This window comes from Rhinoderma darwinii, chromosome 3 (genome assembly GCF_050947455.1).
Source record: "Rhinoderma darwinii isolate aRhiDar2 chromosome 3, aRhiDar2.hap1, whole genome shotgun sequence".
Classification (NCBI taxonomy): Eukaryota; Metazoa; Chordata; class Amphibia; order Anura; family Rhinodermatidae; genus Rhinoderma; species Rhinoderma darwinii.
Genome location: NC_134689.1, coordinates 187,797,195 through 187,811,551, shown reverse-complemented (window position 1 = coordinate 187,811,551; position 14,357 = coordinate 187,797,195). Strand labels below are relative to the sequence as shown.

The 14,357-nt window shown below is 41.5% G+C and overlaps 1 protein-coding gene across 11 annotated transcripts in view; it reads left to right on the top strand.

The window, feature by feature from the left end:
* CADPS2 (calcium dependent secretion activator 2) overlaps nucleotides 1-14,357 on the top strand; it is a 616,089-nt gene that overhangs the window by 482,093 nt on the left and 119,639 nt on the right. For all 11 annotated transcript variants that reach the window (XM_075857164.1, XM_075857163.1, XM_075857166.1 and 8 more), the window contains one exon: nucleotides 7,748-7,903. In XM_075857164.1, the coding sequence (XP_075713279.1) occupies nucleotides 7,748-7,903 (156 nt within the window). The remainder of the gene's footprint in view (nucleotides 1-7,747; nucleotides 7,904-14,357) is intronic.

Here is a 14,357-nt window from a genome sequence, read left to right as displayed (position 1 = left end):
GAATGAACATGTATTCCATAGAAGCAGATGTGTAATTATTTTCCTGTGCTAAGGAATAGAGATGAGCGAACCGGGACAACCGAACCCGGTTTCGGTCCGAACTTCCGGAAAAGTTCGGTTCGCACCGAATCCGAACTTCACCGGGTTCGGCCGAACCCGTTTTGACCGAACCCGGTCGAAAATATTATACAAATCGGCAGCCACTTGTCTCTATCAATCACTGATAGAGAAAAGAGGCTGCTGATTAAAAATAAAATAGAAAGCATTTCATACGTACCTGGTCGTTGTCTTGGTGACGAGTCCCTCTTCTTCCTCCAGTCCGACCTTCTTTTCTGATGCGGCAGCCTGTGATTGGCTGCAGAGGCCTCTGCAGCCTGTGATTGGCTGCAGAGGCCTCTGCAGCCTGTGATTGGCTGCAGCGCTCACATGGGCTGCATCGTCGTCAAGGAATGTCGGGCCGGATGTCGTGAGGGACGCGTCACCAAGGCAACGGCCAGGAGACCGGACTGGAGGAAGCAGAAAGTTCTCGGTAAGTATGAACGTCTTTTTTTTTTTTACAGGTGCTCTATATTGTGATCGGTAGTCACTGTCCAGGGTGCTGAAACAGTTACTGCCGATCAGTTAACTCTTTCAGCACCATGGACAGTGACTATTTACTGACGTCGCCTAGCAACGCTGCCGTAATGACAGGTGCACACATGTAGCCACCCGTCATTACGGGGCCTCATGCACACGACCGTAAAAACGCCCGTTATTACGGGTCGTAATCACGACCCGAAAAAGCGGGCCCATAGACTTCTGATAGCCACGGGTACCTTCCCGTTTTCTCACGGGAAGGTGCCCGTGCCGTTAAAAAGATAAAACATGTTCTATTTTTTTATTTTACGGGCCGTGCTCGTAATTACAACTCGTAATTACGAGCACGGCCGGCCACTTTTGCGAGCCGTGCTGTCATTATAAAGTATAGCAGCACGGCCCGTAAAATAGAAAAATAGAACATGTTCTATTTTTTTTAACGGCACCTTCCCGTGAGAAAACGGGAAGGTACCCGTGGGTAACAGAAGTCTATGAGCCCGTTATTGCGGGTCGTAATTACGACCCGCAATAACGGGTGTTTTTACGGTCGTGTGCATATTGGGAGCACGGCTCGGAAAAACGACCGGCTGCCCGTGGCCGGCCGTGCTCATCTCCTGAAATACTCTGTGCTGCCTTAAACTCTGTGGACAGGTCAGGATCCTGTTTCTTTTAAATGCTGCTAGGGAACCCGCTCGATCCACTATATAAGGCTGCGCTACAGTGCAGCATTTAAAAGAAACAGGATCCTGACCCGTCCACAGAGTTTAAGGCAGCACAGATTATTTCAGGAGATGAGCGTGCAGATTCAGTGCTGCTGTGAACTCTGCTCTTACCATTACGTAGCTCTCAGTCTGTTACCTCTCCTCCACTACTGTCCTCAATAACACCTTCATGATTGGCAAGTCACCACGTAACGGTAAGAGCAGAGTTCACAGCAGCACAGAGTATTTCAGGAGATGAGCGTGCGGATCTTGTGCGCGGTGGTGACTTGCCAATCATGTGAAGGTGTTATTGAGGACAGGAGTGGAGGAGAGGTAACAGACTGAGCTACGTAATGGTAAGAGCAGAGTTCACAGCAGCACAGAATATTTCAGGAGAGGAGCGTGCAGATGGTCGGGTCGACCCCCACGTTGTTTTTGTTTTTTTTTATTAATTTAACAATAGACGGTCCCCCACATTTTTAATAACCAGCCATATACAAGGCCGCAGCAGTCTGACATTACATGGGTGGGAAGGGACACTGGTTTTGTCCATTCCCAGGCTAATAACACTGTGTTGTATGTGGCTGGTTATGATAAATTGGGTGGAACCCCATGTCTTTTTTTTAAAAAATAAAAAATTAATAAATAAAAAATTTAAAAAAATGACGTGGGGTCCCCCCCACTTTTATAACCAGCCAGATACACAGCAGCAGCAGCCTAGCATTACAAGGGTGGGAAGGTCCACTGTTTTTGGCTCTTCCCAGCCTCATAATACCAGCCTGCGGCCGCCCCAGAGCCCGACCATCACAACAGATGGTCGGGTACTGGATCGTACCTGGCTCTTCCCGGCACCCCTGGTGGTGGTGGGTACCGGGGTAATAATGGTGGTTAGTGTTAGCCTCTGCACCGGCTAACACTAAGCCTCGCCTTAGTAATGGATGTTGTCACTCAGACAGCGGCCATTACTAAAGTGGTAGTAATAAAATTTGAAAAGACAAAGATTTAGATAAAATATTTTATTGAAATAAAGCACCCCCAACACAACCCTCATTAACCATTTTATTGTAGAAAAAAAACGTCATCTAAGTAGTCCTCGAAACCGACGTAGTCCAAACACCAAACCTGTAAAAAAAGAAATTAAAAAAAAATGAAATAAAACATGTCGTAGGCTTAGATTCAGTTTAATGTGTGATACTGACTGTTATACCATGTATAGAAGCCTGCCGCGAAGTTGACTTACAGGGCGCCAGCAGACAGTATCATACATGGCCATACAGACATATATACAAACAAACATACATGCAAACATACATACATATATACAAGCATGCACATATATACATGCAAATATACATACATGCAAACATACACACATATATACATACATACATGCAAACTATCATACATGCATACACACACACACATGAAAACATACATACAAACATGCAAAGATACATACATACATATATACAAGCATGCACAAATATACATGCAAACATAAATACATGCAAACATAATTACATACATGCACATATATATAAACATACATGCAAACATACATGCAAAAATAAAAACATGCAAACATACATACATGCACATATATACATACATACCAACATACATAGATGCCAACATACATACATACATACATGCAAACATACATACATGCAAATGCATACATGCAAATACAAACATGCACATATATACATACATGCCAACATACATGCAAACATACATGCACATATATACATATATACATACATACATACATGCCAACATACATACATACATACATACATGCATACATACATGCCAACATACATACATTCAAACATACATACATACATGCAAACATACATGCACATATACACATACATACATGACAACATACATACATACATACATACATGCAAACATACATACATACATGCAAATATATACATGCAAACATGCACATATATACATACATGCCAACATACATGCAAACATGCATACATACATACATGCCAACATACATACATGCAAACATACATACATGCAAACATACATACATGCAAACATACATACATGCATACATACATACATACATGCAAATATACACATACAAACATGCACATATATACATACATTCCAACATACATGCACATACATACATACATGCCAACATACATACATGCCAACATACATACATGCCAACATACATACATGCCAACATACATACATGCCAACATACATACATGCCAACATACATACATGCCAACATACATACATACATGCAAACATACATACATACATGCAAACATACATACATACATACATGACAACATACATACATGCAAACATACATACATGCAAACATACATACATACATGCAAACATACATACATACATACATACATACATGCAAACATACATATATGCACATATACACATACATACATGACAACATACATACATACATGCAAACATACATACATACATGCAAACATACATGCATAAATAAACTCACCTAAGACGTTCCCACGAAGATTTGTAATGTAGTGTAGTGTAGAGTGCGCTGCAGCCTGTGATTGGCTGCAGAGGCGGTCACGTGGGATGAAGCGTCATCCCTGGAGGCCGGCCTTCTGACGTCATCCTGACGTGCGTGACCGCCACTACAGCCTGTGATTGGCTGCAGCGGCGCCATGAATGAAACGTCATCGCTGGAGGCCGGACAGGAAGAAAGTAAGTATGAACGTATTATTATTTTTTTATTATTACATTAAAATTTTATTTTCCGAGCGCCGAGCATGTACTGTCAAGGTTGCTGAAAGAGTTAGTGCAGCCCATTCACTTTTTCAGCACCCTGGACAGTAGCATGCTCGGCGCACGGAAATTACAGGTTCGGTCCGAACTAGTTCGGTCCGAATCTAACTTTTTAGTGAAATGCGGCGAACTAGCCGAACCGAACTTTTGATAAGTTCGCTCATCTCTACTAAGGAATATGTGTTCATTCTACTATAAACTACACATAGATCCTGTTCATTCCAGGTCTATTAAGCACATGAAAACATTTTACACATCTGTTGCTATGGAATTCGTTTTTATTTTCTCATTAACTACAATGAAAATCTGTCCATTCCATGTTTTCGAAACATAAACGAATTATATATTTTTCCATATTTTCGCCCATTACTAATATTGAATATTGTTCATTCTTTTTCTTCATTCTTTTTAGTATGTCCCTATAGGGCACTACTTAAGCAACTATACAGGGAACGAGACTATGTAGGGGACTATATAGGGGCCCTTATCTACAGGGAACGCCACAGGGGGCCCTATCTACAGGGTAACGCCACATAGGGCCCCTTGTGGCGTTCCCTGTAGATAGGGCCCCCTGTGGCGGTCCCTGTAGAAAGGGCCCCATGTGGCGGTCCCTGTAGATAGGGCCCATGTGGCGTTCCCTGTAGATAGGGCCCCATGTAGTGTTCCCTGTAGATAGAGCCCCCTGTGGCGTTCCCTGTAGATAGAGCTCCCTGTGGCGTTCCCTATAGATGGTGCCCCCTGTGGCGTTCCCTGTAGATGGAGCCCCCTGTGACATTCCCTGTAGATACAGCCCCCTGTGGCATTCCCTGTAGATAGAGGCCCCTGTGGCGGTCCCTGTAGATAGGGCCCCATGTGGCATTCCCTGTAGATAGGGCCCCATGCGGTGTTCCCTGTAGATAGAGCCCCATCAGGGGGCTCTATCTTGGTTTTGGTGCTGTATTTATGTACTGAGCTTGGTTCTGGTGTTGTATATATGTACTAAGCTTGGTTTTGGTGTTGTATATATTTACTGAGCTTTGTTCTGGTGTTGTATATATGTACTGTGCTTTGTTCTGGTGTTGTATATATGTAATGAGCTTTATTCTGGTGCTGTATTTATGTACTGAGCTTGGTTCTGGTGTTGTATATATGTACTGAATGTAGCGTCCATGGCCACGGGCCGTCGGGTTTACTCCCCTCCCGACGCCCGCAGCCATGGATCCGTGAGTGCTGGTCCCCATCTCCTTCCTAGGAGACGCCAGCGCTCACTTCCGCTCAGGTCTGCTGTGTCCCGTAATGTGCGAGGAAATAGTCATCATCATCATCAACTGCCATGATTTCCTGGTCTATAAGAAGGCCCCAGGCCTTCTGATCCTTGCCTGGGCGTTGTTAGTTTTCCCTGTCTGTCTTGCAAATGGTCCCTTAGTGTTTCCCGTTCCAGTTGTTACCCATGCCCTGTTACCTGTTCCTGTATCCCGTGCTGTTCTTGTCCCTGTGCCTATTAGTATCGGAGTCGTGTCACGTCCTGTGTCTTCTGCCACAACCTGTGGAATTCGCCACGTCTGGCGCAACCTGCGGCATCTGTGTCATCCGCTACTTCGTGTGTCTTCTGCCACGTCCGGAGGAGTTCGCCATGTCTGGCGCAACCTACGGCACCTGTGACATCCACCACGTTTGGATATATTGAATGTGCCCATATATGCCTATACGTAATGGGTGTGTTTAACATAATGTGTGGATAGGTCTGTTCGCTTATGTAATTACGCACATAGTGTGGCAATCCACACTAAAGCATTCTGGACAGGGAATTTCTTTAATTAGAGTCCACTTTAATGTAGGGGGTATTTGGAATATCGTAATTGTTTTATTTTATTATAAGATTCATTTTCAATGGCGCGATACACCGCAAAATACCGGGACATACAGTATGTCTTCGTCCGAAATACAGGGAACCTGTTGTTAAAAATCTGAATCCCACCCCTGGGTATACGGCACAGGGTTGCTGAGGTCAGTGCTTGGCTGAAGCGATCACGTGGGTATATGGACACGTCACCGCTGCAGCTATGTTAATAAACCGCGGCAGGCAGGAACGGAGCAGTGGCGCTGTAATACCCCTTTAGTGTGTATCTGTCACTAATTTTTGGGGGATTAAACAGTATAAGTTTGATATATTCCCTTGTGTACTTTTTTTAGTGTTTCCTCTATGAGAACAGCTGCAGTGAGCATTCTGACCATTCAGAGTCAGCATAGTATGTCAGGTCAAAAGAGGGCTAAATAAGGGTAGAACCGCAACATCAGCAGCCATTTTGTTAGGATACATATATAAGATTCAGGATAGCTGCAGTATAAGTTACTAGGAGAATATAGTCCGTAGAGCATGATGTGAGCATTTTGGTTACAAGAGTAAAGAGTTTTATGGTTTCAGCAAACAAAGTTTAATAGACTGCAGCATTTATCAAGTTAAACAACTTACTCGTGTACATTGTTTTTCTCCGGCATCCAATCCATGGTAGATTATCAGATCTGCCCTTGTGTATAGGACTAAATAACCCAAAGTTGCTCATCAAACTGCAGCAGTCACACCCAGATTTAGGAGATTTCATTGCAAACATTACAGACAACACAGTAGTGGCCAGTTTAGAATAACTACTTTATGACTTCAGATGTACAGTTGTTGTTTTATTACGGGGTGCCGATGGGTTGCTTTGGCAAGGGGGGCCTAACAATGGCATCCTGGTGTGCCATGTACAGAAGCTCATTAGGTCTAATAAGCTGCCTGTCAGTGTAAAACAATGCACTAATAATACACAGCACAAACATAATTAATGCAGTGTATTATACCAGCCATCAGACATTCAGATCTTCAAGTCTCCTAGTGGGACTAAAAAAAAAGTTGAAAAAAATGTTTTAGAGGAAAAAAAAAGTTGTTAAAAAAATTGGCGTATTCACTTTGCAACATCCACTTCGAAATAATTTCTGAAAAATACCTTTGGGGTCACTCTAGATGTAGTTTCTCAAATGTGCCTCAGGGGTTCTGCAAAACGATGAAATGGCATCCTTCCATACATACATACAAAGCTACTTCAGAACTGCACTGGTCCTTAAAAAATTGGTTTTGGAAACTTTCTTAAAAATTAAAAAAATGCTAATAAACGTTTTTAACGTCCTAAAAAATACACAAAAAACAAGAAAAAATTATGGTAAGATAAAGTATACATGGTATTTCAAGTGGTATGATTATCTGTCTTACAAGCAGGGAAATAAAATTTTTGAAAAATGCACTAGACCAAATTTTACCACTAACCTAACGTACAATGTGTCATGAGAAAATGATTGGATATGTAACAGCATAAAAAGTATGCCCACATAAATAGATCAGATTTGAAAAATGGGGCTCTGTCAAAGTCCAAAACTAGCTGCGGGGTGCATTAATATTTCAGGTTAAAAATTGACAGGTTGCCTTGATTTTTTAAAATCTGTGTTTTCTAGTTTTAAGTCAGGACACCCTCAAATAATAATTGTATTTTTCCAAACTGATCTTTAAAGACAGATAGGTATTTTATCAGCATGATTGATAGTAAGACTTGTTGTTAACTTTGTAATTAATAAAGGTAGTAAAACAATATAAATGCATTGTAGTGTTAATAACCTCAACACAGAGGTAACCTCTATAATTTATCTTCTAGAAATGGTTCAGCAACTTCAGAAGATTTGTTCTGGAAGTTAGATGCTCTGCAAGAGTTTATTCATGATCTTCACTGGCCAGAAATAGAATTCGCCAACCATCTGGAGCAAAGACTGAAACTCATGGCAAGTGATATGATCGAAGCCTGCGTTAAAAGGTTAGCTATTCCAAAAGTATTTATTTTAATGGTTTATACTTTAGCTAATTACTAAATTAAGGAACTAAGTTTGAACTAATGACTAGATTAAATTAAGGAACTAAGATTCCCGAAAATGGGCGTTAATGTACATCCTTTTTAGGCGGTGCATTCCCGCAAATGGGCGTATAGTTTGCCCGATTCATCTTCAGCGGGTGTCGGCTGTAGTATGCAGCCGACATCCCATTGCAACGGTGGTGATCTCCGTCAATTTTGACAGCGTTATTTAAGTGATTGACACAGAGGGAGGGGGCTCCCTCTGTACCCTATTGGCCCCCCGTTAAAAGAAGATCAGATCTTCAAGTCAACTAGTAAGTGTTAACTAGTAAGTGTAAAAAAAATGTTTTCGAAAGATAAAAACAATAATCGGTGATCAAGTCCTTTATAATTAGAAAAAAATGAAAAAATAAAAAAAACGATACATAATCGGTATCGCCGCATTCGTATCGGCCTGAACTATAAATATATCATATTATTTATCCCACATGGTGAACACCATAAAAAAAACAAAAAAAACACAATGGCAGAATTTCCATTTTTGGTCACATTGGTTCCAAAAAAATGATATAAAAAAAGTGACCAAAAAGTCGCAAGTACCCCAAAATGGTACCAATAAAAACTACAAACCGTCACCAAAAAACAAGCCCTCACTTTTGCTCCGTCGACAAAAAAATAAAACAGTTATGGCTCTCAGGATATGGTGACACTAAAACATTATTTTATTTAGAAAAAAGTGTTTTTATTGTGTAAAAGTGGTAAAACATTTAAAAACGACATAAATTTGGTATTGCAGTAATCGTAACGAACTGCAGAATAAAGTAAAAATTTATCAAAAAATTTGCATGTACCCCAAAATGTTACTACTAAAAACTACAGCTCGTCCCATAAAATTGAGCACTCACACAGCTCATCAGCGGAAAAATAAAAAGTTATGACTCTCGGAACGCAATAATGCTAAACGACGGCCCAAACTAATTTATATGTGCAGCAGTTCTTCACCTAGAACCCCACGTCATCATGTGCTAGCCCCCACTGGTAGACCCTGTAAATGCAATCGAAACTATGACATTTTGGGTCTTGTGCTAGATGTGGGACAAGTGAAGAAGTCAAAGATTAGGCAAAGCTGGAGTGCAGATATTTTGTACAATATCATGGACACCCTTTAGAAGTGCGACTCCTGCCCCCAAAAAAACGGCCTGTGCATAAAGAATTGGTTCGAAGCGTACGTCACTATCCATGGATAATTAATGTTATTATTTATTTACCCCATTATTACATCAGCCTATTATGACCTGATGCACTCCACCCAGTTTACATGTACCCTGATGTACTCCTCCCAGTTTACATATACCATGATCTACTCCACACAGCTTAAATATACCCTGATGTACCCCGCACAGATTACATATACCCTGATATACTCCTCACAGCTTACATATACCCTGATGTACTCTGCCCAGCTTACATATACCCTGTTGTACTCCGCACCGCTTACATATACCCTGATATACTCCGCACAACTTGCATATACCCTGATGTATTCCTCACACCTTACATATACCCTGATGTACTCCACAGAGCTTACATATATCCTGATGTACTCCACACAGCTTACATATATCCTAATATACTCCTCACAGCTTACATATACCCTGATGTATTCCTCAAAGTTTATGAACATATACCCTGATGTACTCCACACAGATTACATATACCCTGATGTACTCCGCACAGATTACATATACCCTGATGTACTCCACACAGATACATATGCCCCCACATTATGAACTGGGATACCAGTAATACTCCAAACCAAACTACTACCAAGCAAAGTCTGCGCTCCAATAGTCAAATGGCACTCCTTCTGAGGCTGGCAGTGTGCCCAAACAGCAGTTTATGACCTCATATGGGGTATCGCTGTACTCTGGAGAACCCGCTTAACAATTTATGGGGTGCATGTCTAAAGTGGCACAATCTGAGCACAACATTTTGGGCACTGAAATAACATATATGTGGAAAAATTGCAAATTTCAATCTGCAACATCTATTGTGTACTAATTTCTGCAAAACCTGTGGGATCAAAATGCTCACTACACCTCATGATATATTCCTTAAAGGGGTGTAGTTTCCCAAATGGGGTCACTTCTCGGGGGTTTTCACTGTACTGACACCTCAGCGCAAATGCAACATGGTTTCAAAGAACAATTTTGTAAAATCTCCACTCCAAAAACGAAATTGCACATTTTCCCTTTAGACCCTTGCTGTGTGTCCAATTAGCAGTTTACAACCACGTATGGGGTATTTCCTTACTCAGGAGAAAAGACACCCCAAAATGTGTTACACAATTTCTCCTATGTTCCCTGTGGAAATTAAAAATTATGAGCTAAATCTACATATTATTAGAAAAAACTATTTTTTCATTTTCACGGCCCAATTCTAATAAAATCTATAAAACACCTGAGGGATCAAAATGCTAACTCTTTGAGGGGTATGGTCTCCAAAATGGGATCACACCTGACAAATTTCTACTGTACTGGTACTTCAGGGGCTCTGCAATTGTGACATGGACCCCAGAAACCAATTCAGCTAAATCTGCGCTGCAAAATCCAAATGGCGATTTCTCCCTTCTGAGCCCTGCCGTAGGTCCAAACAGCAGTTTATTATCACATGTGGGTTATTGCCATAATCGGGAGAAATTGCTTTACAAATGTTGGGGTGCTTTTTCTCCTTTCAAAAATGATTTTAATTTTCACAGACTAATTCAAATAAATTTAGCATAAAACCTGTGGTCAAAATGCTAACTATACCCATAGATAAATTCCCTGAGGGGTGTAGTTTCCAAAATGGGGTCACTTTTGGGGGTTTCCACTGTCTTGGCCCCACAAGACCTCTTCAAACCTGACATGGTGCCTAAAATATATTCTAAAAAAAGGAGGCCCCAAAATCCACTAGGTGCACCTTTGCTTCGGAGGCCGGTGTTTCAGTCCATTACCAAACTAGGGTCACGTGGGATATTTCTAAAAACTGCAGAATCTGGGAAATAAATATTGAGTTGCATTTCTCTGGTAAAACCTTCTGTATTACAGAAAAAATATGTATTACAAATTAATTTTGGCAAAAAAATTAATATTTGTAAATTTCACCTCTACATTGCTTCAATTCCTGTGAAACACCTAAAGGGTTAAAACACTTTCTGACTTCTGTTTTGAATACTTTCAGGGGTGCAATTTTCAAATTGTGGTGTTTTATGGAGGTTTCTAATATATAGGCCCCTCAAAGCCTCTTCAGAACTGAACTCGTCCTTGAATATATAGCCTTTTGAAATTTTCTTGAAAACGCAAGAAATTACTGCTAAAGTTCTAAGCCTTGTAACGTCCTTGAAAAATGAAAGGACGTTCAAAAAACTATTTTAACATAACGTAGACATATGGAATATGTGAAATAGTAACGAATTTTGTGGGGTTTTACTATCTGTTTTACAAGAAGATACATTTAAATTGAGAAAAATCATAATTTTTGCAAATTTTCTCTCAATTTTGGTGTTTTTCACAAATAAGCAATGAGTTTATTGACCAAATTTTTCCACTAACATAAAGTAGAATATTTCAGGAGAAAACAATCTCAGAATCGCTTGGATAGGTAATAGCATTTTAGAGTTATTACCACATAAATTGACACATGCCAGAAGGCCAAAATGAGCTTGGTCCTGAAGGGGTTAAGCATAAGATTATTGTTCAAACAAAAACTGAAAATAAATTTTTTGCCTAGAGATGAGCCACTCTTCCCAAAGTATTATTAAATGGCTATGGGCACCACTGACCCAGAAAAAAATTATTTTTATATATGTTAGAGCAACTTTTTAAAGGTGACTATTAAGTTCCAGGCTGCAATCTTGATTCCTACATTAATTTTCAGTCCCCATGATATTCAGTTTGCAGCCTGCTCTAGTTTCAGACTTTTGTCCTGTGGGCGTACCCGGGGGCGTAGGACTATACACAGGACAATCAATACCACCACATCATAACCAAATATTACCACCACATAGTGACTGAATAATACCACCATACTGTTATTGAATAAACCACTTTACAAAGACCAATATTACCACCTTATAGGGGTAGATACCAGTTCTACACAGGTGCTTTGCAGACCATATAAGTGAATACCGCACAGGTAAACCCAGTGACATACAGGGGATGTATTATCTGGTTGTAGTCATTCACTCTCCCTTTTCTTCTTTATCCGGCCCAGACCGCCGTGATGACTTTTCCAGCCTCGACTTGTCTCTGCAGAATTTGACACAGACATATTTTGCTCCTTAATTTTCCAGCACCCTCTCCACCTCTTTTGCGCTCCACGCAGTAATAGTGCCCCTCAAACCGAACAGTAATAGTTCCCCTACACATTAGTTACCGTGTTTCCCCGATAGTAAGACACCCCCGATTGTAAGACGTATCGGGGGTTTCAGGGGGGTCGGCTAATATAAGCCGTACCCCGAAAGTAAGACATATGTCTTACTTTCGGGGAAACACGGGGGTATTGCCGCCTCCTGCCCACTTCCGCGCCGCCCCCTCTCCATATGTCACCGCGCCGTCCCCTGCACTTGCTCCTGCTGCAACTGCCGGAATCGAAGCGCGCGCCGATTCCGGCAGTTTAACCCATTAAATACCGCTGTCAATAGCGACAGCGGCATTTAATGTGTTTGACAGAGGGGGGAGCTCCCTCTGTCACCCGATCGGCGCCCCCGCAAACAAATCGCGGGTCGCCGTCGGGTTTCCATGACAGCCGGGGGTCTAACAAAGACCCCCAGGTCTGCCTTCAGCATCTGCCTGTTAGGCGATGCCGGAGGCATGACCTAATAGGTTGCCTGTCAGTTTTACACTGACAGGCAATAATGCTTCGGTATACTAAGTATACCAAAGCATTATATATGCGATCGGCACATCGCATAGTGAAGTCCCCTGGTGGGACTAAAAAAAAAAAATGTAAAACAGTTAAATAAAGTTTGTGAAAAAAAAAAAAAAAAAAATTTGACAATTTTTTTACAATATAAGACATACCCCGAAAGTAAGACATAGTCGGGCTTTTGGGGATAAAAAGAAAGTAAGACACTGTCTTACTTTCGGGGAAACACGGTATGTCTTCCTTTATGCCCCCAAACAGTAGTCCTCTTTTGTGCCCCAATAGTAGTAAGGCCCCGAAATAGTAGTTAGTCATCCTAATATAGGAGAGAGGTTCCCCTTACAGTAATTAGGCCCCCCAATTAATAGTTCCCCTTTGTGCCAATAAAAAGAAACACCTAACCTCAATTCCAAGATGAGCTACTGGATCTTCTGCCTGCTGCCCGGCGCAAGTGGCTCAATGCATTGCGTCATAGCGCAGTTTGCGCCCAAACATCAGGCTGACGGCCCTCAGCCTCCTTCTGATCTCTAATAGGACACAGCCCTAAAGCAGCCTGTGGTCTCTACCTAAGTAAGCGGGCCAGGCCCCCTTCTCCTCCTGTTGCGGTCGCACCCCCTGCCCCCACAACCATCAGATCATAATGTACATTATCTACTTTGTGTTGTGTGCCAGGCCAGGAAGCCCAGACCCCCTTGATAGCGCCCCTACGGCGGTAATTTTGCCAGTGGGCGAGTCCCCTTCAATAATACATTCTGAATGAGTTCTGTGACTCCAGGATGCTGGTGCCTTCAGAAGCTCTCTTGGATCAGTATAGCTTCATTCCTGAACTGCTTTTTTACTACACTGATTGATTCAGTATTTCCCCCTCTGTCCCCTTGTGCTTCGCCACCAATCTACCTTCTGACTACAGTTCAGTTTGTGTTATCCGCCTTCCCTGAAGGATTGAAGGCTTTTCCCCTCTCCATATTCTGATCTGCTGTTGGCAACCCCCCCCCCCCCCTGACCTCACTGCCTACTACTATGTCTAACCCTGAGAAAAAGAAGGGGGAGAGCAAGTGAGTCAGCCCTTAGAGGAACAGTGCTGTCAGATTTATGTCAGAATTTGTATGACACCAGCTAGGTGAAGGAGTTACACAAGCTCCACAGCAGCAAAATGGTAGGAACATTTTAATGAAGACTATTTAGAAAGTTGCTGAACTTTGCATTTAGGAAACAAACTATTAAGAAAAAATAAGAAAAAAAAAAACATGCAATGGTGTACATAGAATTTAAATCTTAATATTTTTTAGAATTAATAGTTTTACAATATAAAATGCATTCTGTATTAATTCATCCTGGTTTTCAAGATCTCTGTTATAGTTGTTCAAAGGGAAACTTCATTGTTTACTTTCAGTGGATAAAAATCTGTCCTGCTCATGTGATGGACACACAGGTGCTAAGATTGTTACAGCAAGCAGAGATCTTGAAAACTGTAAGAAACTGATACAGAAAGTATTTTGGAACATTTTATAAT